The sequence below is a fragment of the Penicillium pulvis genome (assembly GCF_028828015.1).
Source record: "Penicillium pulvis strain IBT 33274 chromosome Unknown contig_3_segment0_segment0, whole genome shotgun sequence".
Taxonomy (NCBI): Eukaryota; Fungi; Ascomycota; class Eurotiomycetes; order Eurotiales; family Aspergillaceae; genus Penicillium; species Penicillium pulvis.
Genome location: NW_026643077.1, coordinates 620,676 through 646,888, shown reverse-complemented (window position 1 = coordinate 646,888; position 26,213 = coordinate 620,676). Strand labels below are relative to the sequence as shown.

Sequence of the window (26,213 nt, the reverse complement as noted above, 5' to 3'; positions counted from 1 at the left end):
AGCCGCTGACCACGTCTCAGATGGCTACAGAAGCTAAATGCAGCGTATAGACGATCAAAACTTCACTTGGAAAACGCTACAATCTCCGAGATCGAAAAGATAAGGAGATGGGCCACGGCACCATCGATGTTAGAGGACTTTGCAATCACTTACAAGGAAAAACCCTCTATTTAGATGAGATGGCCTTATCTCTGGAATCAATTTCAGGTGCTATTAATAACAATGGATAGTATTGGAGGAGCTAAATCCCTAGGAATTAAGAAGGGCATCCAGACAGAAAGCCGGAGGGTGAAACGCTTACTCGGATTTCTTGGCGACAAACAATAACACCATCAATGCCATGAGCGATCATTAAAACACATACTCTACGGTATCATTTTGGTTATATCGGCGAAATTTGAAGTGGTAGTCCCCATTGATGCTAACTAGAGCCTTTGCATTCGCATAAAGATGTAGGAAAACCTAAGATTTATAGGGAAAAACCAACACCAAGGCCGAGCGGAGGAGGATCCACACCGGGGTCATGGCCGGTGAGAGTTGGATGTTTTGAACCGCAGGGTTCGAACCTCTAACTTTCCATGTCCCAGAAGAAGCCTCCACAGGCGATTGGCGTTTACTAGTGGACTGTTAGACCTAGGCTTTCAAGGTTTCGGTGGTTGTCCTTTCAGATTGCTTACAGACTGTCCATCGACACCCATTAGCTCTGGCAATATAACCAATGTTCTTCCTGAGGGGACATTCACTTACATTCTATCCATTATATTAGCCTTGTCATACAGTCAAAATCCTTCCAGAGAAATCATCACTTACTTGCTATCCATCATCATCCATTAGCTCTAGCCATATACTTAATATTCTTCCCGAGAGACCGTCACTTACATCCTATCCATCATCATCTATTAGCCCTATCCAACATAAATGAAGCTCAGCGAGAGATGCTCACTTACAATCTATCTGTCATATCAGCCATATATGTTCGGTTAATATCTTCCGGCGAGGGGGTCATCATTCACATGCTATTGATCAAAGGTTACTCATTAGCATGCCCATATACGAATATTCTTCAACAACGAACAATCACTTACTTCCTTTTTACAATATTAACCCTACCCATATAGTCAATATGTCTCAGCGACGGGGCCATCACTCACATACTATTCATCGTTACTCATTAGCCATAACCATACAATATCAATCTTCGGTGAGGGATGATCACTTACAGGCTATCCATGATATCAGCCCTATCCATTAGGTCAACACGCGTTTAGCGAGGGATGATCACTTACATCCTACGCATCGTGGTTCATTAGCCATGCCCATATATGATTATTCTTTAGAATCTTCTTTAGTAATGAACAATCACTTACAGACTTTTCACAATATTAGCCCTACCCATATAGTCAATATGTCTCAGCGACGGGGTCATCACTCACATACTATCCATCGTTACTCATTAGCCATACCTATAGATTAATATCTTTCGGCGAGGGCGTCATCACTCACATGCTATTGATCATCACTCGTTAGCCATGCCCGTATGCGAATATTCTTTAGCAACGAACAACCTTGGAATGACTTACATCCTTTTCACAGTATTAGCCCTACCGATATATTCAATATGTCTCAGCGATGGGGTCATCACTCACATGCTATTGATCGTTACTCATTAGCCATGCCCATATACGAATGTTAGCAACGAACAATCACTTACTTCCTTTTTACAATATTAGCCCTACCCATATAGTCAATATGTCTCAAGCAAGGGATGATAACTTACATCCTACGCATCGCTATTCATTAGCCATACCCATATAAAAACATTACTCGGCGAGGAATGATCACTTACCTCCTACGCATCGTTACTCGTTAGCTCCTAATCCTCTGGATGAGAGTATACTCTTACCTGACGCTTGGTTAGCTTTTCGGATGGCTGTCCAATGATTGGCGCCGCCATCACAGTAGCGGCAAGGAAAGCGAATAGAATATAAAAGGAGCGCATCTTGACGATGAGGTAAGAATAGGTTGACTGAGTTGTGTTCAAAGGTATGTAAATATGATTACGGGCAACCTGGGTGCAGACTTCACTCATTTATAGAGTGTGACTATCAGTCCATCGGGGTTAACAGGATTTTCTCCCAACCAGATCACTGCATCTTTGATGATATGATCTCTAACCAAGCCTATCCATGACGCACTATATGATCCCACTTTGTGACAGGTCTGCCCGATAATTCGTTAGCTGGACCGCAGGGATGTCCCAAGCGGGACTGTATACTGCCATTCAAGCAATGTTGATCAATGTACATGTAGTGGGTCTTCCCAAGCAAGGCTCTAGGCACTGCTCACCATTTACTGCAGGTCAGCTTTGTCTTCAGTTCTGAATGGATCATATCCCACCCTGCAGGTTCCTAAGCCTGGAAGATCGACGACCAATATATCATTGTTTTCTTATCTGACGCAATTTTGGAAGCAGTCGGACATTGTAATTTGAGAATCTGTAGATATTCACCCCCCCCACCCCTCCTTCTTTATCTTGTATTAAGCTGAATCCCTATTTCAAGATGGCAGGAAGTTGGCAAGATGGAAAACTTTCAAATGTAAATGGCAAAGGAGAGGGATAGCTATTGGCCACAGCATGCAGGAGATCATTCTTCATGCAAAAGCAAACAAAAAGGGTGGTAACACCAAATCCACAGTTCTCGATATTTAACGTTGGGATATTCAATATACAGGCGGAGGAGGCAACCCATTTTGTATCACGAATATGGCTATCGATGATCATCCCCACTTGAAGCAGCCTTATACAGAGGTGCGTAAATTTTGCATCAGCAATGCAACCCATTTGGAGTGGTAAAATATCCTAAATTTTGGTGCGCTCCACCCGGATTCATGCCCACCTGGCTTGGTGTTCCTTTTAAGTAAATAGTACCCAGGTGTAATCATTGCATCAGCAACCAATTCAGAGTGGTAAAATTGTATAGTTTGTTCATCTAGAAAATAGATAATTTCGGCCTAACTTATCTTCTACAATGACATAATTCACGTCAAATCTGGCCTATTAACGGCCACTGCTTCCGACATTATGACTGGTATGTACCACGGTACTGATGCAGTATGTGCACTATCAAGCAAGGTAGAAAGATCTACATGGGATTTTACCAAACCAAGACCCTATTTGAAAGGATTTTTGCTATTCACATTAACAAATCATATGTGGATTGAACCCCTCGCCTGACAATCCCTAGCTGCAAATGCGCTCAACAGTCACTGTACAGTATATAACACAACAGACCCCTGCGTCGGTCACCACTGAAACAATAAAGCCACGTAACAGCAAACCACAAAAAATGATCAAAGTTAAAATCACTTTGTCGAACACAACACACACACACACAATTTAATTATAAATTCAAATCTTAGAAGGGAAATTGATGGAGATACAGTTGTGAAGGCAGTTGGGTTTGATTGAAGGAGCGATATCAAGAGGAGAAGGAGCGATATCAAGATGAGAAATCACTGGAAGTCCTCATGCAGCGGCCGCTGACCACATTCGCAACTGGCAACTGATAGGTAGCGATTTTGAAAACCAGTTGTAATCAATACTGGCGTCATTCAAAGTATAAATACAAAGAGCACATGATTGGACTTCGGGATCTTTTTCAATAGGCAGAGTGGTTCATTAGGTACTTCAGTACGAAACGCAAGGCTGATCGAAGATGAATGTAGAACTTTGAGTTTAGACATTCCTTGCATTATTGTTGCATAAACCGCTGATGTCGCAATTCGGTACCGCCTGACGTTATCATAATGGACAATAATGTCTCGATCTACCGAGTACATTTTCTTGCCCTTGATACCTGGTTATGTCATGCCAAGATATACGTCTTTCGTATGATGGGCGCGGGTCCTGGCTCATCAATTGGGGCACTGCCTATCCTGCCCACTGCAATAACTCGCTGACATTCCATCGTGTACGCGTCCACTCATCAAGAATTTCGCGGGATCAGCCCCAGCGTCATTGAAAAAGCACCCGGTACCCCGCAACGCCGCGAGTGCGACCAGTCAACTGGCCCATTTTGCTCGTTTCACTTGAAATGCTCTTTAAGGTTGCACTATTGCGCACATGATCCCCTAGCCAAACATGTCCCCATAGCCCTAGGGAGGCCTCGGGGATGGGGTAGAGTCCTGTTCTCTTGGACGTAAATCATTAGACAAAAGGCACCGTAGGGAAGGAGATTTGACTTTCTTCCGCCTAGATACTATATTCCTTGTTCTGCCAGCCATGTTCTCGACCAATTCCTGCTCTTGATACTTCTACATTTGAGTTGCTTTGTCTCTAGGGTGCATGAGCGAGTTGGACAGTCTAATCTTGCAGTCGCACACACATGATCCACATGGTGAAGTGCTGATCTGTCCATTTATTTTTCTTATAGTAAACCGTCCTGAGATCAAGCTCATAACTGCGCATCGTGTCTCCACCCCGGCATATCAGCAAGGTCTTTCGCCGGCGCACCCCGTCTAGATTTCAACGCATCACCTCCAGGTCTCCATCGCCACTCATAAGCTAGCTCATCTGACAAAGATCCTTCAATGAGCTCTACCACATGGTTCCCAATATTCGGCAGAAGCTTGAAGCTGTGACTATTACACCCGAAACAAATTAGCAAGTCAAGCTCATTCACAACGTTCTCTTTCAAGGGTTATATCAGTCGGATTTACTTACCCGCTATCCCCTGTGGCCAAAATAAAGTTCTTCCACTGTGGATGCTCACAGATCAACAGATTAGCGTCTGCTGTATCAGTACACCAGCACATAGCCCGATTGAACAGCTCCTTATCCTTAAACTGCGGTATGAACCTCGCGATCGCTTTCCGGATCGTCACCTCCGAAGCATCGGGATACGTGTCTGTCGGATGTTTGGCGTGCGATCGAGGGACAGAGATAAGTTTTGGAGACGACGCGCCATATGGTTGGTGTTGCTTGAAGCGAGAGAAACCCGGAAATTCATCACAGACTTTGATTACGCCATATCTGTTGAATTTTAGCATTCTAAGTTCTTTAGCTTGTTTCAGGGTGGAGGATTGCTGCGCACTCATTCGGCTCGAAAAAGAACCCGTATTCGCCGTCGTAAATGACTGGGATATTTTTGTACTCGGATACCTCTTCTGGTGTAAGTTGGATGTGAGCATAGACCCAGGCCTGGATTCGGTTAGTGTTGGTGGCAGGACAAGTGGGTGATAGAAAGAAAAAAAAAAATTGGGAAGCTGGCCATTCGCTTGTCACTTACTTTCGAAACGCACTGGTCATCTAGATCTACCAGTGTTGAGCTCCAGGCACCTGCAGCTAGAACAATTTTGTCGCCGTGATACTTTGTTCCGTCTACCGTTTCTACTCCAGTGCATGTTGTTCCATCGGCGGCGAACAAGGGTCGTTTGAATGTTCCGGCTCTGGCTTTCCTGTTAGCAGAAGAAAGAACAGAAAACCCTTGATTCTAGGTCCTACCTTCCGAACCCGAAATTGACTCCCTGGCTTTTCAGAAATTCTCCGATCGCATTAATGGCTTTGGCAGCCGCAAGCCAGCCACCTTCACCACAGAATAGGCCTTTCCATCCCTGTTGTTTACTTGGGTAAGCAAGGATGTCTAGAAATAGAATGAAATATAGACCAAGTTCTACTTACCTTGGTTTGTTCTTCTGTGAATGGTGGCACTCGCGCTGCAATCTCCGCCCCATCCAGCAAGAAATTCGTCTTTTCAAGCCCGATACCCGTATCAATGAGTGCTTGATACTTCCGCTTAAGACTTTGAATACCTTCCTCCGAGGAAGAGCAGTCAATCTAGTAATGTTTTAGCATAAAGGTCTAAACTCAGACATATCCACCATGCGATACGCCTACTTACCATGCCGACCTGATGGAAAAAAGGCTTGAACAATGGGTCATTCCTCCACATATCAAGTGCTTCCAGGGAAAGCTGTAAGTCAGGTGCATTTCGAAGAGCGATACCCATGATCTTATTCAGATCGTGTCCTGCAGATTGAGCCGAGGGAATTGGATATACGTCAAGCACGGTAATGTTCGATGGTGTGTATCCTGAGCGAAGGAGGTGTAGAGCTGTTGACGATCCCATTGTGCCCCCTCCGCCGATAATAATGATCTTGGTGTTTTCGCGTGAAAGGACCATTTTGGATGACTGTTTTGAAGGTTGGTTGGTCGAAGGTATAGTACGTGATAAGTTGGATCGGTATCCGAGTACGATGGTAACATCAATTAATGGCCAGAAAAGCAATGGTGACAATGTTGTGCGATAGTCTTTACCCAGTCATGTAAGCTTACAGCTTCGATTGAACAGACGAAAGCTTTGTCAATCGCATCAATGCATGGCGCCATGTTGATAAAGCTTGGGAGATTAAGACCCTAGATACGGATGAGTCAAGCGAATGGCCGCTATTGGTGGGAATTTGCTAGCGTATCGGCATAGATTCGGAGGTGAGGGCAGTGAGGGGACACTAGCGCAATCCATTTCGCGTGGACCTTCTATGGCCTAGAGGAGAACCTTGGCAGGAGCCTTGGAGAGAATCACAGGCTGTTGATCGCGACACGCTAAGCTTATCTCTTTATCTGTGTTGGAGTCCAAGTGAGTGGGGTATTTTCCCCAGCTTTTGCCTCCAATTATGAGACACATCTCTCTGTTGATAAAGATGGCACTGATACCAGTGGTTTGCTTGGCCAATCAATGCCAATGTCGTCCGTCCATATCGTCGCATTTGTTTAGTATAGGCTATTCAACGTATCTCCTTCGCCTGGACCTTCAACTGGTTCGGAAGAAGCCCGTGCACCTCTATGGCGGAACAGCCTAGTTCTCCGACTGGAGGAGCGGTCCAACCTTGTTTGATTTTAGCGTGGGGTCTCCGAGAAGAACAAGTATAAGTAACGACGCATGCGACTCAATAATTCATGTTGCTGTACTCGTTCAAGTCATACATCTTCATCATGGCCGACTCTAAGACTGCGGTTGCTACCCCCAGTCCATACGATGAGACTACTCCCGACTTTATTCAAAATGGCACTCATATCGACATGGAGCGATACAGAGCGACCGTCCCACTCTGGAAGCGAGTTTGGCAGCACAGTTTAACACAAATGATGCTTCTGAGTGTGCAGGCCTTCTGTGGGCCGGCTATGTCTGACGCGATTACCGGTATGTACACCATAACATTCATGCGTGACCCAGTCTTCACTCTGAATGCAACTAATATTTCCAAGGACTCGGTGGTGGTGGTCTCGCAACTCCTCAAGTGTCGAATATCTGCACCGCCATCACATACGCCCTTCTTGCCGTTGGTATGTGTCTGGCAGCCCCCGACAGCATGGTATATTCAATAAGCTAATGAAGATTCAGTTTGCTTCATGGGCGGTCCTATCGTGAATAAGATCGGTGTTAAGTGGGCTCTGGTGATCGGTGCGATGTCCTTTCCCATTCAAGGGTCTGCATATTACTGCAACAGCAAGTTCGGGAACCAATGGGTATGTTTAATTCTCCAGCAACAGCATCGCCTCGGCAAATTATGACCCTGGAGTATGCGATTTCTGACAAAAATCTCGTCATACAGTATCTCATTCTCAGTGGTGCTATAAGTGGCATAGGAACCGCTTGCTGGTATGTTGCTGAAGCCGGAGCCATCATGACCCTCGCTCCTTCTGGTGCGCGCGGCAAATACCTAGCTTTGTGGATTGTGTCACGAAACCTGGGACAACTGGTTGGAGGTGCGATCAAGTAAGTCTACAAAAATCTAACTGATGAGCATCAGCTAACGGCCCTGGTCCGTGAAGCTTGTCCAAAAATCACAATGAAGGGGATAGCGGCGGTATCACCCCCAATACTTACTTGGCTTTCGTTATCATTGAGTCTCTTGCGTGAGTGCAGTTTCACACTGAAGCTACTAAAAATCTTTGTATTCTGACAACATTCAGACTACCATTTGCGTTGTTAATTATGCCTTTTCAACACGTCGTCCGATCTGATGGTACGAAAATCATTACTGCGGAGACTCTGTCCACCAAGCAGGAGTTCAAGCGCATTTGGAAGACTATTACCTCAAAGCTTATTGTGCTATCTGCACTCTGGGCACTATGGTCATTTTTCTACAGGTAAGATGGAAGTTGAAGACATCATTGGGAAGGGAAAGTATTAACAAATTCCAGCGGTACCTGGTCCACCTACTTAGGAACTTATTTCTCCGTCCGCGCTCGCGCTCTTTCATCTCTCATCTCGCCTTTCTTCTGCATGTAAGTCTACGTTATTTCTTGATGAAATTATATGCACTAACGTGATCATCTCAGTGTCGGCTGCTTCGGCCTTGGATTCATCCTCGATATGAAGAGCGTTAGCCAACGTCGACGCGCTCAGATCGGACTTTATACCGTTGTAGTTCTCAACGTTGGTGTCTATATCTGGTCTATCATCATGCAAAGGAAGTTCGACCGCAATAATCCTGGTGATATCGATTGGAGCGACAGTCTATACCCTTCAGCCTTCCTGCCATACTTCTTTGTGCAGACTACCGGTCCTTTGTCGCAATCCTACATGTATTGGCTTATTTCATCTTTTGCGACCGACGCGCAAGGTGAGTCTACTAGTCTTATCTGCTGTCGTAAGTGCTTGCTAATTGGAATGATAGAAAATGTTCGCAATGGCGCTGCATTTAGATGCATCGAAGCTGTCGGTCAAGCTATTGCCTACAGTATGAACACTGAAACGAGTAATATTCTCGTTGGATTGTGAGTTTGACTGTTCAGCTTCTATACTTGCTTTGACTGACTAAGATAATAGCTCCGTGACTTTTGGCTTACTTGGGGCTGCTTTGTTACCCATGCATATGCTCGTGAACACTACACCCGACCGCATCCCTGCCGATGTGGTTGCCGAGCAGCAGGCGGCTCATGAGAAGATCGAGGTCTGATTATTTCAGGCCTGATGATAAACTGTTACATGATCATTTCGAAGCATTGACACCTGCCTGACCCCGATAACTCATTGGATCTACTATAGACGAACAATATATGAACGAAGTCAACCAATCGACTACAATTAAAGAAGTGTGTCCTGGGAGTTGTAATAGAATGCACACATGCTCAGTAGAATGCTTCTAGTGTTCGGGATTTGATCAAGCCCAAAGAGTTGGGGTCAATGGCCCTGGTGCGCAGCGAGCATATAATGGTGATCGCGAGGGTGCACTAGGGTACCAAAATATATGACTAGGCTGGAGAAGACATCAGTATCACCTGCACATTGCGCCTTTTCTGAGATGATGAAACATTCATCGAGATTCAATTAAATCAAAACACCCTGTTAGACTTAAATTCCCTTCCAAATTGATGATGATACTCTGGACATTAGATGTGACGACCATATGTGGTTGCTCCACTCCAAGTGTTTACCAAAGTGGTCCGAGCGTCTCGAATTGACACCTTTCGCGTTGGCCGAGACCGACTCCCTCCAACCTCCGATTCCCCCTCAGCCCACCAATTCGAACGAAGTTTTCTAGCAGGTGAACGGAACAGACAACAAGATGCGATTCTCAGCAGCAAGCGTCCTGGCCACCGCGCTGGGGTTGTTCTCCGTCGCGACCGCACACACCATCCAGCTCAAGGCTCACTCCCGGGAATGCTTCCACGAGGTCCTACACAAGGATGATTTGATGACCGTTACTTTCCAAGTTGGCGACCGGGAATTTGGCGGAAGCGGTAATCTTGAGATTGATTTCTGGGTACGTCTGTCCGGCACCTACACCGATCCCTGGTCTTGTGGTTTGAGATGGATTAGGAGAGCAGACTGCTGTTCAGAGGGGAAGAGAGCGAGCCACAAGACGACAGGAAGCGGAGCTACAATCCAAACCAGAACATATCGGTCATCACTTTGAGCAAACTTGGATACTGATGTACTGTGAATTTTAGGTCGAGGACCCCCTGAGGAACCGCCTGTACTACAAGCAAGCCATCTCGAATGAAGACTACTCATTCACCGCGCAAGCCGACGGCAAATACAACTACTGCTTCAGCAACGAGGGCTGGACTTCGAACTCGAAGGAGGTCTCATTCAACGTCCACGGTATCGTCTATGTGCCGGAATCGGAGATGGCGCAGGACCCCTTGGAGGCCGAAGGTAAGACCAAGACACCCATGCCCCTATACACAGGGTCAGACAATTGCGGGAAAAAGGGCGCGTGAGCTGATCATTTGGAATTTAGTCCGTCGATTGTCCGAGGCTGTTTCACAAGTTAGAGATGAGCAGGGATACATTGTCGTCCGTGAGCGCGTGCACCGGAACACAGCAGAGAGCACCAACGGCCGAGTCAAGTGGTGGAGTACCTTCCAGTTGGCTGTAGTTATTGGAGAGGGTGTGTTCCAGGTGTGGTGGCTGAAGAGATTCTTTGAGGTAAGTTGCTTTTCCGCATGAGAATGGAAGACTGAATACTAATACGTTTTCATTTATTTACAGGTCAAGCGCGTTGTCTAAACCTTCCCCATTTCTTTCCATCTTGAACTCGAAAAAAAGAATATGATATGAAATACGGTGTGGACGGCGATTACGGTTTCCATGTAGATGTTGGAATAGCTGCATTTTTGGCGATCGATTTTTTCTTCATATTCTCCTACATCACGGTGTCATGCAAACTTGCTTTTGATAGTTTAATATATCTGTACTACCAGAAACGCTTCGGGTCGCTACCATGGGATTTATGCTTATGTTCTGCATGGAAGACGTATGCATTGCAGCATTACCTAACGCATCGGAAAGCAACGACACGTCGGTTTCTCTGAACCGTTGAACCCATTTCAAACTGGCCTAGTAAGACCGTCAATAATTGGGTCCAGATTGAGGAGGATGGTCTGATCTGGATGTTCCATTGACGCCCCATAATCGTCGTAAGTGCCCAAGGTTGCTGCTATATGACCCCGCAATCCCAACCACATCTCTGCCATTTTGCTTTTTCTTGGTACTTTTGATACTCTGTAAGGGGCACTAAACCTCCCTTTAAGTGCGATGTTCCTTCTCGATCACTCTGAAGTGTACCTTACATGAAGAGAACAGAGGATCATGGCCTTTGAACAACCCAACAACATCAGCCTAACGGAATCCGATGGCAGCGATCCCCTTTTCCACCTCTGCTGGAGACTACAATCCTGCTCGCAATGTCTGACAGAAGGCGTGAGCTGCAGTTGGTGCGCAATAGTATGTGACACCTACCACATGCGTTGAACAAGAATGATGCCTCTCTATTTTACTTTGTGCTTTTGCTTTGCTTCTTGTCTTGAGGCCATTTTTTCTCATTGTTCAAGCCTTTCGGTTCTCCTTTCCTTCCAGCAAGTCGACTTGATCTGATTTCCATTGCGCCACTGCATTCCTTTGTTCTGTAACCCCTCTTTCCCCTTGCATTCCAATCGCGGAATGGTGTTTCACGACCCCTAGAGGACCTTGTTGGACACATCAGATCGCAATCGTACCATAACTGACCTGCGAATAGTCATCTACCTGTGTTCCAAATCCAGGACGATTCCCAATACTGGCTCCTATCGGGTCCGATCAGATCTGCCCGCTTGGATCGAAAGAACGATGGGAGCTGCGTGCGCGTCCGCTGGGATGTAACGCGAGCACTTTGAATGTTCTTTCGGTTATTATATCTATATCGGGGACTTTGGCTTTGTTTGCTATTGTTGTACTGATTGTCTGGTTGGTGAAGCGGCTTCGGCGGCGATTGAAACAGACGGAGTATGAGCGCTTGGGCGATGGCCCTTCGGATTCCTCTTGGCTTGGTTGGCTCGATATGGCATCTTTACTTTCATTGGTTGGTCTTTCTAGCCAGGGGGAATCGCAAACTGGGACGCAGGGGCAAGGGGCAAATCAAGCTTTGGCGGAGGAAGGGCAGGAGGATCCCGAGACGCGGCCGTTGCTCGCATAGGCAATTGGTGGTGTATGGGATTATGGAATTCTTTAAAAATAGATAGACAAAAGTGAATTTTAGTTTTATAAACAAAGCCAGAAATTGAAATGCGATCAAAGACACAAACTAGACATACAATAGAAAGAAATAAGGAGGCCGGGACGCGGATCTATGCCACGGAGACAATCATATCTCGGATGACCCCACTGAGATCCGTCAGAGTCTCCTTAGTCCGAGGAATAACGTGGCCACCACCATGATCAAACAGATCAGCGGTATCCGGATCACAGATATTGTAGAGCGCCATCGATCCATCAAGGAACGGATCCGCTGCACCCACAACATGACATGTAGGAATCTTAATCACTTCGCCATCATTTTCATCCGCCAAAACAATACAGCCAGTGACCGGATCCTTAGGAGGCCAGCCGCAGATAAAAACCGCGCATTTGAGTCGAGGAATGCGCCCAAATTCCTGGCTCAACCGCTCCTCCTCCAGGATGAGCGACGCCGCAATTTCAGCACCCTCAGAGTAGCCAATGACCCCTTCAATCTCATCATCGTTGTCCACCATGTCGATTAGGCGACTCATAGCAGCCCGGATCATAGAGAAGCTTGGATTACCGGCCTTTTCGACTGCATATTTCATTGTTGCTTCGGGCGTTTCGCGCCTTGGGAAATCGCGCATATTGAACTTCACCAGCTCTGGGAAGTCGACGGTCGTAAACGTAAAATTCGGTGGTGGTCCGAAAAAGCCTTGAAATTCAGGAGGAGGATTGACTGGAGTTGTCCCCTGAGTAAAAAAGAAGTTGGCGTCTCCATTTGATTTGAGAGCATCACAAAACGGGCCTAAAGCATCCCGAGTTACTATGACGGGTACCACGAGTTGTTGATGGATTGAGCAGCTTACCCAGCTGTGTCGCTAGCGCCTAGAATTGCAATTCTATCGTTAGCCTAACGCGATCGTCAGATTGTATGATGTCAGAATATACCTTCGAGTTGGAGTAGCCTCCGGGCAAACATAGGAATTTCATGTTGGCGATATTGGGGACAAGATCATGGAGTGGTCACACGAGTTGAAGCAAGAAATTTAAAATCGCCGGGCCTTTTATTGAAAGATTTGCACATGAAAGCTTATACAATACAATTAATCCCTTGCCAGAGTCCCGATGCGCCCCTTCGTGTTGGAATGCTTCATCCACCCTCACGTTAGCAAGGGCTGCGGACCTCGACGACGGCTGTTATGCGGGAGGAACGCCCCCCCCAGCAAAATAAAAGTGCGATCAAGGTGATCAGATCTTGTGAGTCAGATCGGCAAGTATTAGTGGCGATCCACTAAATGAATCAGGATCTGGGAGGAGGTATTTGAGGTCCTGCAGGGTGAACCCCGTGGAAGCTGGGTGGTACTGTACGTATATTTACTGTTATTGGATTCGTCATCTAAGAAGGCACAAACTATATCATCCCTGCGAATTGATGGAAAGCCCCCGGTATGGAAGTGACTATTGAAAGACGGGATCGACAGTCACAGACCTGGAAAGCAAGGGCGTCCTTCAACCCCATATCCTTTCTTTAATCTCCCAAAACGTGTGAAAAAAAACTTCTAATCTTTCTCACAGCTCATTCGTGAACATACCTTGGGATTCCTTCTTTTCTTCGGAATCAATCTCGGACATTTCCTGTCATTCCTTTTGTTTGAACATTTCTCGAATTCTACGGTCATTTCAGAGAGAGGTATAGTATTGGGTTCTTGCACAGTCAGACGTGATCGTACTCTAAATATGCATCTTCAACCACCTTTTGGGTCTGGCACTCCAGTACCCGACAACAAACCGATGGAGGAAACCGAAGCGAGCGTGGGCGATGTTCCGGAGCGCATGGCCATCATCGGCATGTCCTGTCGTCTTCCGGGACAAGTAACCACGGCCGATGAACTTTGGGGATTGTGCTCGAGAGCCAAAAGCACCTGGTCAGAGGTGCCAAAGGCCCGATTCAATGCAGAATCATTCCAACATCCGAACCCAGACCGACCCGGCTCATACAACGCTGAAGGCGCACATTTCTTAAAGGAAGATGTTGGATTATTCGACGCGCCATTTTTCAACATCACCCTTCAAGAAGCACTTGCGCTCGATCCACAACAGCGCATTCTCCTTGAATGCACATACGAAGCGCTCGAGAACGCAGGTATATCGGCAACCTCAATCGCCGGCACGAATGTGGGTGTGTTTACAGGCGCATCTTACCCGGATTATGAATCCAACAACTCTATGGACATCGACTCGATCCCGATGTATTCAGGAACTGGATGTGCCTGTGCTTTGCAGTCAAACCGCATTTCATACTACTTTGATCTCCATGGCCCCAGCTTGACCATCGACACTGCTTGCTCATCGAGCTTGGTTGCCTTGCATATGGCCAGTCAAAGTATTCGGAATGGAGAATGTACCATGGCAATTGTCACAGGTTGTCATTTGAATTTATTCCCGCAGGCATTTGTCACCATGAGCCGTCAGAGGTGAGACACTTTTTCAGGAAAAATGGTAGTCAAATAACTAACGAGGATCTCTTGACAGATTGCTCGGCGAATCTGGAAAGTCATATGCGTTTGATCAGAGAGCGACTGGATTTGGACGGGGAGAAGGTGCAGGTTGTATTATATTGAAATCTTTGGAGGATGCTGAAGCTGCCGGTGACGCCATTCGTTCGGTCATTGTAAACAGTGGTACCAACCAAGATGGTCGCACCAGGGGAATTACCATGCCAAACAGTGAGGCACAAGAGAAATTGATGCGTGAAGTCTACAAAGCAGCACGGATCGATCCATCTTCGACCGGATATGTGGAAGCACACGGAACCGGCACCAAAGTTGGAGACCCCCTCGAAGCCAAGGCATTGAATGCAGTGTTTGGCAAAGGGCGGACACCAAAACAGCCGTTGTTTGTTGGCTCTCTCAAGTCTAACGTGGGGCACCTGGAAGGCGCCAGCGGTATCGTGTCCGTGATTAAGACCACATTGATGCTGGAACGTGGCTTTGTGCTTCCTAATGCCAATTTCGAGAAGCCAAACGAAGAGATCCCCATGGATAAGTGGAACATGAAGGTAAGGGGTGTGACCCACTCCAAAGGGAATTAAATTAATTAAAGTTTATAGGTTCCCAAGAAGCTCGTTCCGTGGCCTAGAGGCAAGACATACGCTAGCGTGAACAACTTTGGCTTTGGCGGGTCCAATGCCCATGTTATTCTTGAGCGCGGCCCAGTGCATGGAGGTGAAGGATCTACTAATGAAGATCCCCTGACTCGGAGGGTGTATGTAGTGTCTGGTTATGACAAACAAGCGGCCGCAAAGCTGGGTGATGAAATTATCTCATACTTGCACCGCCACCCTCCGGTTTTCACAGACAGCTTGATGGACAACATGGCCTATACATTAGGCCAGCGTCGAACTCATTTGAATTGGCGCATTGCCATCTCTGCCTCCGTGCATACAGAGTTGATTGAGGGCCTGGCAAGCACCAAGGAACCAACTCGGTCCACTGGGGAGCCTACAGTTGGGTTTGTGTTTACTGGCCAAGGTGCCCAGTGGCATGGCATGGGTAAAGAACTTCTCCAACGTTACCCGGTCTTCCAAAAAACCATGAACGATTTCGATGCTTGCTTGAAAGCCCTTGGTGCCACATTTTCTATAATTGGTATGTTCACAAGCTTATAATATTCGCTAGATAATGCTAACATTAATCCTAAGACGAACTCCAGTTGGAGGACGCAAATGCAAGCTCGATTTCCGCAGCATATATGAGTCAGCCAGCCTGCACTGCGGTTCAACTGGGTCTTGTCGATTTGTTATCATCCTGGGGCATTCATCCGAAGGCCGTCGTTGGTCACTCCAGTGGTGAAATCGCCGCCGCATATGCCGCGCAGATTTTGACATTGGAAGAGTGTGTACGGATTGCATACAGTCGAGGTGTTGCGGCAGATATAGTCGCAAAGGATAAGACTATTCAGGGTGCCATGTTAGCAGTCGGAGCGAATGCAGGGGAGATCCAGCAGATTTTAGATGCAATGCGAGGGCAGCGGGCTGTCATCGCCTGTGTCAACAGCGACTCGAGTGTTACTTTGTCCGGGGACAGAGATGTCATTACTGATTTGCAGACTGCCCTCGATAAGGAAGGCATTTTCACCCGCAAGTTGCATGTCGATGTGGCCTACCATTCTCACCATATGCAGAGGGTTTCGCAGCAGTATCGCTCGCTGCTTGGAAAGATTGCACCTCGCCTATCCAGTATTCCTTTCCACTCAACTGTTCATGGCAAACTAGTCCCAGGAAGCACACTTGATGCTTCCTACTGGGTTGACAACTTGGTTTCCCGAGTTGACTTTGTGAAGGGAGTGCAGAGCCTTCTGACAACAACTGACTTGAACGGGAAAATCGATACCCTCATAGAAGTCGGCCCGCACCCTGCTCTTCAGAACCCTGTGAAGGACATCGTCAAATCATATGATGCGAAGCGCACAATGCACTTTGCCCATACCCTTCAGCGGAAGATGGATGGTATCCAAGCGGTTCAGCAGCTTGCAGTCACAATGTTCAACCGAGGCATGAACCTGAACTTCGAGGCGATCAACTTTCCCAATTCATCAACAAGACAGCGCCAAGTTCTTACGAACCTTCCAACATACCCCTGGAATCATAGCGAGAGGTACTGGTTTACCTCTCGAGTGGCGAAGAATATCCTTCATAACCCGTTTCCACGACACGATATTCTTGGCACGATCACTCGGGACAACATCGAGCTTGAGCCGCGATGGAGGAACATCATTCGCGCAGACGATCATCCGTGGGTCAAGCAACACCGAGTTCAGGATAATAATGTTTACCCCATGACTGGGTTTTTGGCAATGGCAATGGAGGCTATGTCGCAACAGGCACAAGTACATCACTTGGTGCCCGGAAAAATCGAACTTCGGGACGTCTCCATCACTAGCATGCTTGTCATTCCTGACAATGCATCTGTGGAGACCATGTTCACTCTGCGACCATCCCGGGTGGATTCCGGAAGATCAATCCTCGGCTGGCATGAGTTCAAAGTCTTTTCCTGGGCCGAGAGCCGGGGCTGGGACCAGCATTGTAGCGGTCTGATCATGGTTCACGAAAAGAAGGAAGCAAACCCAGTCAACGGTTCTCATCAAAATAGTCTCACGGAACGCGGCATGATTCAAATGCTAGCAGAGCTACAGGCCATCTGCACCAAGCCAATTGATTCAAAGGCCCTCTATGAGGATATCAGCAGCGGCCACGTCCACTATGGCCCGCTGTTCCAAGGGTTGTCCAACGTTTTCGTCGGCCCTAAGCACCAAGCAATGGCCAGCTTACACGTCCCAGACACAAAGTCCTACATGCCTAACGAACGTGAGACCGACTGCATTGCCCATCCAGCTACTATTGATCTCTGCTGTCAGTTGATGTGGGCGATGACAGGTTATGGTCAACCAGGCCAAAAGCAGACTTACGTTCCCTCTCATCTTGATAGTCTCACGCTATCGTTGGATCATAGGCTTAGCGCTGGTACTCCCTTGCAACTTTTTGGATCTCGTTCCGGAATGGACATGGTTAGCATGCCCGAGAATAACCGCATTATTGCTACCAGTGCGAACAGCAATGATGTTATTTTGGACCTAAATGGAATGACCCTTGTACCCATCTCCAACGACAATCGAGGAAACAAGGACAATGCTCCAGAATCTATGTGCTACAAGATACACTGGGAACCGTGCTTTGAGTTCCTATCGGCTGAGGGTTACCAACGGCTGCCTCGTGGCCAGGTAGATGACGGGAAGGGAGGACAGAGAGCGCAGAGCTTGCAAACAGCATCAGTTCATTGGCTTCGGGAGGTACTTAAAGCCGTCCCCGAAGAAGAATTCTCAACACTTCAAAGTCACCACCAGAAGTTTTATCGCTGGGCGCAGAAGACATGCCAAGAGGCTCCTATGTGTGAGATGTCACCTGAGGCAATTGAGGAGGTACGAAATTGTAATGGTGCTGGGAGGCTGACATGCTATGTTGGCGAGCGGCTTCCCGATATCCTTCGTGGAAAGCTCGACGCGCTCACGCTCATGCTTGAGGATGACCTGCTCGAAGAGAACTACAAAGACCTGGACAATCTTCGCGAGTCTTATGTTCATGCATCTGTCTGCGTTGACAAAATGGCCCATCAGAACCCAAATCTAAATATCCTTGAAATCGGTGCTGGAACTGGAGGTGCTACTCTACCTATCTTGGAAAGCCTGGGTGGCCGCGAGCCAGGATCTACGCCAAGATTCAGCAACTACACCTATACCGACATTTCACCCGGTTTTTTTGAGAAGGCCAAGAGCAAGTTCGAAGCCTGGAGCCATCTCATGACCTACCAAACTCTCGATGTATCGACCGACCCTATGGCTCAGGGATGCAAGCCTGGTACTTACGACCTGGTTGTAGCCTGCAATGTTCTACATGCGACTTCTAACATCAATCAAACTATGGCGAACATCCGCTCTGTCATGAAGCCTGGCGGCAAGATCCTACTGATTGAAGAGACTAAGTCCTCAGCCGTGCACTTCCCATTCGCTCTTCTAACCGGATGGTGGCTTGCGAATGACAAGATCCGGCCGGATGGACCACTTCTTACGGAGGAGGGATGGTCTGATGTCATGAAAGCAAATGACTTTACTGGCGTCGAGCTTTCTATCCAAGCATACCCAGGCGCTTCCTACCAGACTGGGTCCGTCATGCTGTCGACAGCTAATGTCACGCAAACAGGCCCCACAAACCCCGGAGACATTGTCATCATAGGCAGTGATTCTCTCGGCAGTCTGTCATCTTTGAGTCTTGAAGCTGGCCTCGAAGAGATTACGAATGTGGTGCCAACTAGTGCCCCAGATTTGAGCACAGCCGATGTAACAGATAAATGGTGCATCTTCTTGGGTGGCATGGACAGGAGCATTCTCTCTCATCTTTCCCCAGAGAGCTTTCAGGAATTCCAGCGCCTTACAAGTCGCGCAAGAGGTATACTCTGGGTCGTTCGTCACACAAAATCAGACCCCCAATCTCTTGGTTCCAACATGGCTATTGGATTGGCGCGAACTGTTCGCTCTGAGACCGGCCTCCAGTTTGCGACTCTGGACTTGGGAGAGAGGGAGAGTATCCCCGATGCAGAGGCTGTGAACCACATGCTCAAGGTGTTCGACAGTATCTTCTGTCATAAATCGAAGCTCAACCAAGGCGATATGGAATTTGTCATTCGCGACGGGCATGTTTGCCTGCCACGACTCCTTGACAACCATGTTCTCAACTCGAGCGTCCAACTCGAGACGGCCGATGCTCCTCCACAGATGCAGCTATTTAAGCAAGATAGAGCACTCCGACTTACTGCTGGACAGGGTCGAGTGCTGGATGAGCTGCATTTCACTGATGACGCCTCGCGAGATACGCCGCTCCCTGAGGACTATATCGAAATTCGAATCCATGCTACTGGACTCAACTTCCGAGATGTCTTGATGGCTATGGGCCAGCTGCGCGGCGATAAGCTTGGCCAAGAGTGCAGTGGAATTGTGTCCAAGGTCGGAGCTGCTGTAAGAGACTTCAGCGTTGGAGACCGCGTGAGTGCCATGGCTCCAGGATCACTCTCGACGTTCACACGCTGTCATTCCTCATCGGCGTGGGTCATCCCGTACGATATGTCCTGGCAGGTTGCAGCATCTATTCCTGCTGTATTCACAACGGCGTTCTATTCTCTCATTGAACTGGGTCGATTGGCCGAAAATGAGAGTGTTCTTATTCATGCGGCCGCTGGTGGAGTCGGACAAGCATCCATCATCATCGCCCAGAAGATTGGTGCCAAGATCTTCGCAACTGTTGGCAGTGTTGAGAAGAAGAACTTCCTGATGAAGACCTATGGTCTGAAGGAGGAGCAAATATTCTATAGTCGTGACACTTCTTTCTCTCGAGGTATCCTGAATGCTACTGGTGGAGAGGGCGTTGATGTTGCCTTAAACTCGCTCAGTGGAGATGCTTTGCAAGCCACGTTTGAATGTGTCGCTCCATTTGGACGATTCATTGAACTGGGCAAGCGAGATATTAGCCAAAACTCGCGACTGGAAATGGCTCACTTCAACCAAAATCTAACCTTTTCCTCAGTGGATTTGGGTGTTGTGAGGGAGAAGAACCACAGACTGACAAGGAAATTGATGCGCGAGGCGTTTTACACATTTGCCAGTACGAATGCTCAGTCGCGCTGGCCTATCACCGTCATGCCAATCTCTGAGGTTGAGAGTGGATTACGAGCTTTGCAGGGTGGCCAAGTCATTGGAAAGTTGGTTGTGGAAATGACCAACGATGCCAAGGTCAAGGTACGAGATAATTTTGCTTTTTGCTTGCAATATGAGAGAGTAATACTAATTATGTTTTAGGTCCACCCGGCAAGGAAGGAAGAGAAGCTACTTCGCCCTGACGGTACCTATATTGTTGTGGGAGGTACTAGCGGAATTGGACTCGATCTCGCCAGTTGGATGCCCCAAAAAGGAGCAAAACACATTGTCCTTGCCTCCAGGAGTGGTGCTTCCACTGAGGCCGCTCAGCAAGCTATTCATGATCTCACCCGTCAGGGCGTTATCGTGGAAGTTTGCCGATGTGACATTTCTAACCCGCAAAGTGTCGAACAAAACATGGTTCCACTACTAAGCCGACTGCCACCCGTTCGTGGTGTTGTCTACGGTGCGATGGTTCTTAGAGTAAGCATTCATTCTTAATATCTGACGCACATCAACTAATCATTCAAATAGGACACACTATTCGAAAAGCTCACGCACGAGGACTACGAGGCTGTCATGAAGCCAAGAATCCACGGAATTTGGAACTTGCAAAACATCTTGCAGAGCGCCAGCGTGAAATCGAGCTTAGATTTCTTTATCACATTGTCGTCTGCTGCCAGTTTTGTTGGTAATCTCGGTCAGTCACCGTACGCCGCCAGTGGAACCTACATGGCTGCGTTAGCCGCCTACCCCCAGGTCGCAGGCATCCCATGCACAACAATCGACCTCCCAGTCGTGCGTGGTGTCGGGTATCTGTCAGATGATGCCAAGCGCGAGCTTATCACCGCTTCACTGGGAACAGAATCCATAGACGCAACCAACATCCGTGGCCTCGTCGCTGCAGCAATGCGAAACGAGATGCTGGAGACCTGCGAAGGTCACTGCGTCGTTGGCTTCGACGGCGTCAAGAGGACACCAGTCTCCGAACAGCCATTCTGGATCCACGATACCAAGCTTTCCCAACTCCTCCGTTTATCCACATTGGCAGGATCTGGTGGCCCAGCTGACGCAGGTGCATCCAACGACCAGACATCACCAGCAATGGCCATCCGCCAATGTCAAAGCCGTGAAGCTGCCGAGGCTATTGTGGTCACTGCATTAGCAGAGAAGATCTCCAGTATTCTCATGCGGCCCCTGGAGGAATTGGACCCCGCAGCTCCGGTTACGGTTTACGGTTTGGACTCGCTTGTGGCGATTGAGATCAGAAACTGGATTACGCGAGAGTTCGAGTCGAGTATGCAGGTACTTGAGATTCTTGCTGGTGACTCCCTGCCTGCTCTTGCCGAGCATATTCTGAGGAAGTCGGGAACAATCACTCCCAAGGTGAAGACGGAGTGGGGGCTTGATGTTCCAGAATCACGGGCCATTAAAGTTTGAAGGGCTTGATGTGGGCTACTGAAGAGGTTCTACTGTGAGCCTAATTCCGCTCTTTGACATTTTCATTTGTAATTGATTATTTGTAGCACAAAGATTGAATTTCACAGTATAGATTTTGAATTTTCCCGCTGTAGCTGTTCTAACCTTATCCACCTTAAGACAAGATAGAAGGTGAAGTCCGTTGAGTGCAATCAAACGGCTCATCGATAAACCAAGTATCATGCTGCTTATCATAAACAATCGGATACTTCTGATTCGGGTCACAGAGCTGATCAATCTGGGACTGGTTTCCAGAGCTAATAGTGAACCAGTACATATTGGTATCATGACTGATTTTCTCGCACTTGTAGAAGAACCCAATAACACCAGGTCCGAAAACGTCACTGCGGAAGTTGGTAGCCAACTTCCGATTCAAATTGATATTTTCGCAGTCTTCAAACAGACCCTGCACGTCTGCGACATCGGCTTTTTCGGTGGTGTATCCCTTTGCGTTGTGGGTGCCGTTGGCAGACCAAGTGTATATTGGCAGTGCGAGTGATTGGGCAACGCTGTTCAGGAGTAGACTTTCGGGGACTTGCATTGCAGAGCATGTGCTGCCCATGAACATGAGGCTGAGGGCCCCTAGGGCGATTGAACGTGGAGAGAACATGGTATTTGAATGGAGGTGTGGATGGTTGAGCAGGGAATTTTAGAGGATGCGACTGGGGTGCTTTATAGACTCCCAGATTCCCCAGAATCCTTTCTCCACTCCATTTCGTATCGCAATCTTACCAAAAGCGATCTAGAATGAGGGCTTTAAGGTGATGTAACGGCCGCTTCTGATTCTGGAAATGGATGCCATAGGCGCGGCTATGAGCCCTGGAAACGGATGATCGGCATTTTTGCCAAGAGGGGAGACCTGCTTCCCCAGATTTTGAATAAGTGAGGCATTGGAAGATCAAGTGAGACTACATTGCAGCGAATCTTGTTTTGAGTCTGAATAGAGCTGTTTCGGTCGTTATCGCGTGATTTGTTTACTGACTGATATTATCTATGTGTGCCTTAAGGCACCAATATTTTCCACCAAGCTTTGCTGACAAAGCAGAAAACGAACAGCAACTGGCAAACGGTCTAACAAATATCAAGGCATATCATGTCTATCATCCTAAATGTAGAATAGCACTATAAGTAACTGATCAATACGCCCAATTTGTGTACTCAGAAGTCTTGTTCCGTAAGCGGCGTTGGCAAAAGTGTCTCTCGTGAGATGTCAGCTATATGTTTCAGCAAGGATAGTTGCGCAGGCTTCGGCTTCAATGAAATCTAATAAAGTGAACCCTTGGGCAAAAAGTAAGATCCTTCGTGTCACTGAAGCTGAAATGCAAAAGTGGAACCGAGAGAGAGGCGAGACGATCGGTAATCATATACCCCTCATTTCTTTGTATCCGCCCGATTCTAAATTTGGGGGCTATCAAGAAGTCACGGATGTGAAGGAGACCTCGGGATACTTTGACCGGCTGGGCTGATGACTTTTACCCAAGCTGAGAGATTAATTATGCATAATGGTCAATAAATAATCCCTGAGCGTTACTTCGCTTATGTACAAGGTACTATTGACATGGGATCTTATGCCCAGCTAAGATACCGCATGTGCCAAGTGGCCGATCGGGGCAGTTATCTTCCCCACATTCCCCATCTCCTCTGCATTCTAGCCACAGTTTGTTCCAGTTCCCGAGCATCTGAAGCGAGATTCCCAGTTATCAATTTAGGACTCGCAAAGCCTCATAAGCCGAAAACAAACAATGGGATTGCCAATTTATGGTGCAGAGATAGAGAATGATCCAAAGCCATCCGAGGGTGAGAGTGGTATCTTTACCTAGCTTGGATACGACGCTAATGAACCTTGGAAATCAGAACCAAATCCCACGCCTATTTTAAACCACAGACCAAGAGATAATCCAGGTGGCTTCACTCAATTCTTGTTGATGGTGATGGGCTATGAGGTGCTGCTTCAACATCGCACTATGGGTGAGATGGGGACGAAGGGAAATAGTTATTAAGGAATTCTTTTGCATGACGAATTAAATGTGCCGATGGCTTTTGGATTACGAGCGATGAATTGACTTCGATACTTTTGAGTTATGCGGTAGCTCACTTGATAGGCTATCATAGAATGATGAACCCTGATTTTCCGATATACAATTGTCAATATTCTATAGCTTCGAAACAATTTGAGAGGCTATGTTTACCCATATAGGCTGTAAAACTTGAAGATTGGAAGGCAATTTCCTGACTATCATGCTTCCTTGAAACGTTAGACAACCAAGTTCAATCAACCAGTACGTTCATTTAGTCTATTGCGAATACTTGAGCTAACGCCTTTAGGTACCTCTAATACCAGGGCTCCTCGGACTCTTCGGTTATGCTCATGTATAATACTAGTGTAGTAGGGTCAACTATCATCTAGTGAAAGGCTAAGCTAGAACCAAGGTACAGCGGCAAGGGACGTTCATAGTGCACGTCTGATACAGCCAATGGCCCAATGAGAAGCATATATGTGGGTTGGCTATAGAGAGTATATGTACAGTTTTATAGCCTTTCATTGACATGTATTCAAATGAGATCAGAATCTACCTAGTTAACTTGCGAGTGTGTTCGGGGACTACGGAATGGCCCGTGTACACAGGAACGTCCTAAATTTGTAGCAGTAGATACATATCCTCATATACATATCTCTGTTCCTTGTTCCTCGGATCCAATGCCAAAAGGCATTCTAGAAAATGCACCCAGCAAGACTGTACAGTTTAAGCATTTGGTTCACGAGAACCAGGCCAGGGATACACAAATGACGAATGATAGTACACAGACATATAGGGACCTTTCGCCTCCGAGTAAGCGAATGAGATCGAGGAAATCAACCGGTCTGAAATTTCCATATCGATGTGGGAGCTGATGCTACGATTAGCCTTCAATGTGCTAGCAAAATTACTGTCCATCTGCATAGATGACCAGAAAAAAAGGGTACAACTCACAAAGCCGAAGAAATCTTGGTCTCATAAGAGCCAGCAAGGTCGGACCAGCCTAGATCGTTGAAGTATGTTGACAGGCCCCGGGCAAGCTCGCCATCATTCTCTCCCATGCAGGGAACATACAATTTCGGATCTGGCTCAGACGAGCCTGCTTTGAACTCCCAGTTGAAGGTCAATCCGCTCCTTCCATCGCTTTGCTCGGGTTGGCCAAGTTCATAGGTTGAACGTGATCCCTCGGGAATGTTGAGGCGGCTCCAGAATCGTTTCAAATGCGCCAGGCCTTGCTGATTGCACTTACTAGAGCTCAGTCGACCGCCCAATGTCCACATGTCGACGATACGCTCGAGGGTCACCTCAGGGTCGGCGATGTAGAGTTTGAGACGGGAAGATGCCACATCGTCGCAGTCCCAGCTGAGGATACAAACATTTTCCATCAGGCTCCGCTCCGTCAGATATTCCTCAAGCATTGAAAACGCAGGCGAGTCCTTTATCTGAGGACTACCAGTTGCCACTGCATCCATGACGAGTCGACCCGCAGGGACACCGGTAGCGCATGCTTTGAGCATGGGAAATAAATACATTTTCAGCATGTTATTGGACGCCTGCTTAAGATCCCACGCAACCATATATTGGGTGGTGGCGTGTCCAGTCTTCAGGTCTTTTAGGGCAGCCTTATCCCGACTCGTGAGACCCAACGTATTGATGAAATGATGATACCAAAACAAATCGATAGTAGCGCCTCCCAACTCCAGCTTTGACATCAATTCAGCGGTCATTAGCTGGTTGTAGGGATCGCGAGAAGTGCCTGCCAGTGAGCTGCTGGGCTCAAAGTCATATCGCAGTGTTGATTTTCCATTTTGATAGTTGACACTCAGTTCAAATGAGCGACCACCGGGGACTGCAGTAGTGATTTGGCTTAGTCCCGGGCGAGGGTATAGGCCCAGGGCGGGGAGGACAAATCGGTATATATAACAAAGATGTTCGTACTGATCGTGCGTAGAGTACCCCACCAAGTCGAGCAAACGGTTGGTTAGAGGGGCTATATCATGCCACCATAATTGTTGGTCCTCGGTCCTAAAGTCTAGGGACCTAGAGAGAACCTTTTCAGGCATAAAAATTGACTCCATGGCTTGTATTAGTGTCGAAGTCGACAGAATCGCTTTGTCAACCAAGGGTACGGTATTTATGCCCAGATCATATACTTTTCGGATCCATTTTTCCCTTTAAAGTAAAACATTCAGAGTCCACAGCAATTTTACCGCAGAGGTTTACGCGATACACGGATCTGTACAGAGCACGGCGCACCAAAAGCTCATGTATTGCACTAGTACTTACGAAGTGGGCCTTTTGCTTAGCGCAATCCAGAGCTAGATGGAGCTACTCCGAGACCTTGAGGCTTCTGGAAACTGAGTGCCGATCACTATCCCGATTCATTTGTTTTTCCCTTGCCCTTTTTCTTCTTCACGACACCACACCCACTCAATCATCACTTTTCACGCCACAATGAATAGCTAAGTGTACGACAGTGCCACAGTAA

General features: G+C 47.4%; 9 protein-coding genes across 9 annotated transcripts; 4 read left to right on the top strand and 5 right to left on the bottom strand.

Annotated features, from left to right (window-relative positions):
* Positions 1-462: 462 nt before the first annotated feature.
* Positions 463-1,999, bottom strand: N7503_006390 (uncharacterized protein; the record flags this gene model as incomplete). Its single annotated transcript, XM_057065937.1, has 2 exons — positions 463-624; positions 1,904-1,999. 2 exons carry the CDS (start codon positions 1,997-1,999, stop codon positions 463-465), a joined length of 258 nt encoding a protein of 85 aa, XP_056921406.1.
* A 2,455-nt stretch (positions 2,000-4,454) lies between these two features.
* N7503_006389 (NAD(P)/FAD-dependent oxidoreductase) lies at positions 4,455-6,182 on the bottom strand (the record flags this gene model as incomplete). The annotated part of the gene is made up of 7 exons (XM_057065936.1): positions 4,455-4,641; positions 4,724-5,032; positions 5,094-5,200; positions 5,289-5,448; positions 5,504-5,613; positions 5,681-5,836; positions 5,901-6,182. 7 exons carry the CDS (start codon positions 6,180-6,182, stop codon positions 4,455-4,457), a joined length of 1,311 nt encoding a protein of 436 aa, XP_056921405.1.
* An 809-nt stretch (positions 6,183-6,991) lies between these two features.
* On the top strand, positions 6,992-8,961 carry N7503_006388 (uncharacterized protein; the record flags this gene model as incomplete). The annotated part of the gene is made up of 10 exons (XM_057065935.1): positions 6,992-7,199; positions 7,265-7,342; positions 7,401-7,525; positions 7,612-7,775; positions 7,832-7,915; positions 7,973-8,149; positions 8,204-8,287; positions 8,342-8,625; positions 8,680-8,779; positions 8,832-8,961. The coding sequence occupies 10 exons, from the start codon at positions 6,992-6,994 to the stop codon at positions 8,959-8,961; spliced, it is 1,434 nt and encodes a 477-aa protein (XP_056921404.1).
* Positions 8,962-9,570: 609 nt separating this feature from the next.
* On the top strand, positions 9,571-10,517 carry N7503_006387 (p24 family protein; the record flags this gene model as incomplete). Its single annotated transcript, XM_057065934.1, has 4 exons — positions 9,571-9,768; positions 9,956-10,163; positions 10,249-10,436; positions 10,500-10,517. 4 exons carry the CDS (start codon positions 9,571-9,573, stop codon positions 10,515-10,517), a joined length of 612 nt encoding a protein of 203 aa, XP_056921403.1.
* A 452-nt stretch (positions 10,518-10,969) lies between these two features.
* On the top strand, positions 10,970-11,961 carry N7503_006386 (uncharacterized protein; the record flags this gene model as incomplete). The annotated part of the gene is made up of 2 exons (XM_057065933.1): positions 10,970-11,234; positions 11,527-11,961. Exons 1-2 carry the CDS (start codon positions 11,100-11,102, stop codon positions 11,959-11,961), a joined length of 570 nt encoding a protein of 189 aa, XP_056921402.1. The 5' UTR covers positions 10,970-11,099.
* Positions 11,962-12,112: 151 nt separating this feature from the next.
* N7503_006385 (uncharacterized protein) lies at positions 12,113-12,977 on the bottom strand (the record flags this gene model as incomplete). The annotated part of the gene is made up of 3 exons (XM_057065932.1): positions 12,113-12,792; positions 12,854-12,872; positions 12,936-12,977. 3 exons carry the CDS (start codon positions 12,975-12,977, stop codon positions 12,113-12,115), a joined length of 741 nt encoding a protein of 246 aa, XP_056921401.1.
* Positions 12,978-13,724: 747 nt separating this feature from the next.
* On the top strand, positions 13,725-21,668 carry N7503_006384 (type I polyketide synthase; the record flags this gene model as incomplete). Its single annotated transcript, XM_057065931.1, has 6 exons — positions 13,725-14,461; positions 14,520-15,045; positions 15,097-15,634; positions 15,688-20,330; positions 20,391-20,711; positions 20,763-21,668. The coding sequence occupies 6 exons, from the start codon at positions 13,725-13,727 to the stop codon at positions 21,666-21,668; spliced, it is 7,671 nt and encodes a 2,556-aa protein (XP_056921400.1).
* Positions 21,669-21,822: 154 nt separating this feature from the next.
* On the bottom strand, positions 21,823-22,317 carry N7503_006383 (uncharacterized protein; the record flags this gene model as incomplete). The annotated part of the gene is made up of 1 exon (XM_057065930.1): positions 21,823-22,317. The coding sequence occupies one exon, from the start codon at positions 22,315-22,317 to the stop codon at positions 21,823-21,825; it is 495 nt and encodes a 164-aa protein (XP_056921399.1).
* A 2,358-nt stretch (positions 22,318-24,675) lies between these two features.
* Positions 24,676-25,803, bottom strand: N7503_006382 (uncharacterized protein; the record flags this gene model as incomplete). Its single annotated transcript, XM_057065929.1, has 1 exon — positions 24,676-25,803. The coding sequence occupies one exon, from the start codon at positions 25,801-25,803 to the stop codon at positions 24,676-24,678; it is 1,128 nt and encodes a 375-aa protein (XP_056921398.1).
* Between the last annotated feature and the right edge of the window lie 410 nt (positions 25,804-26,213).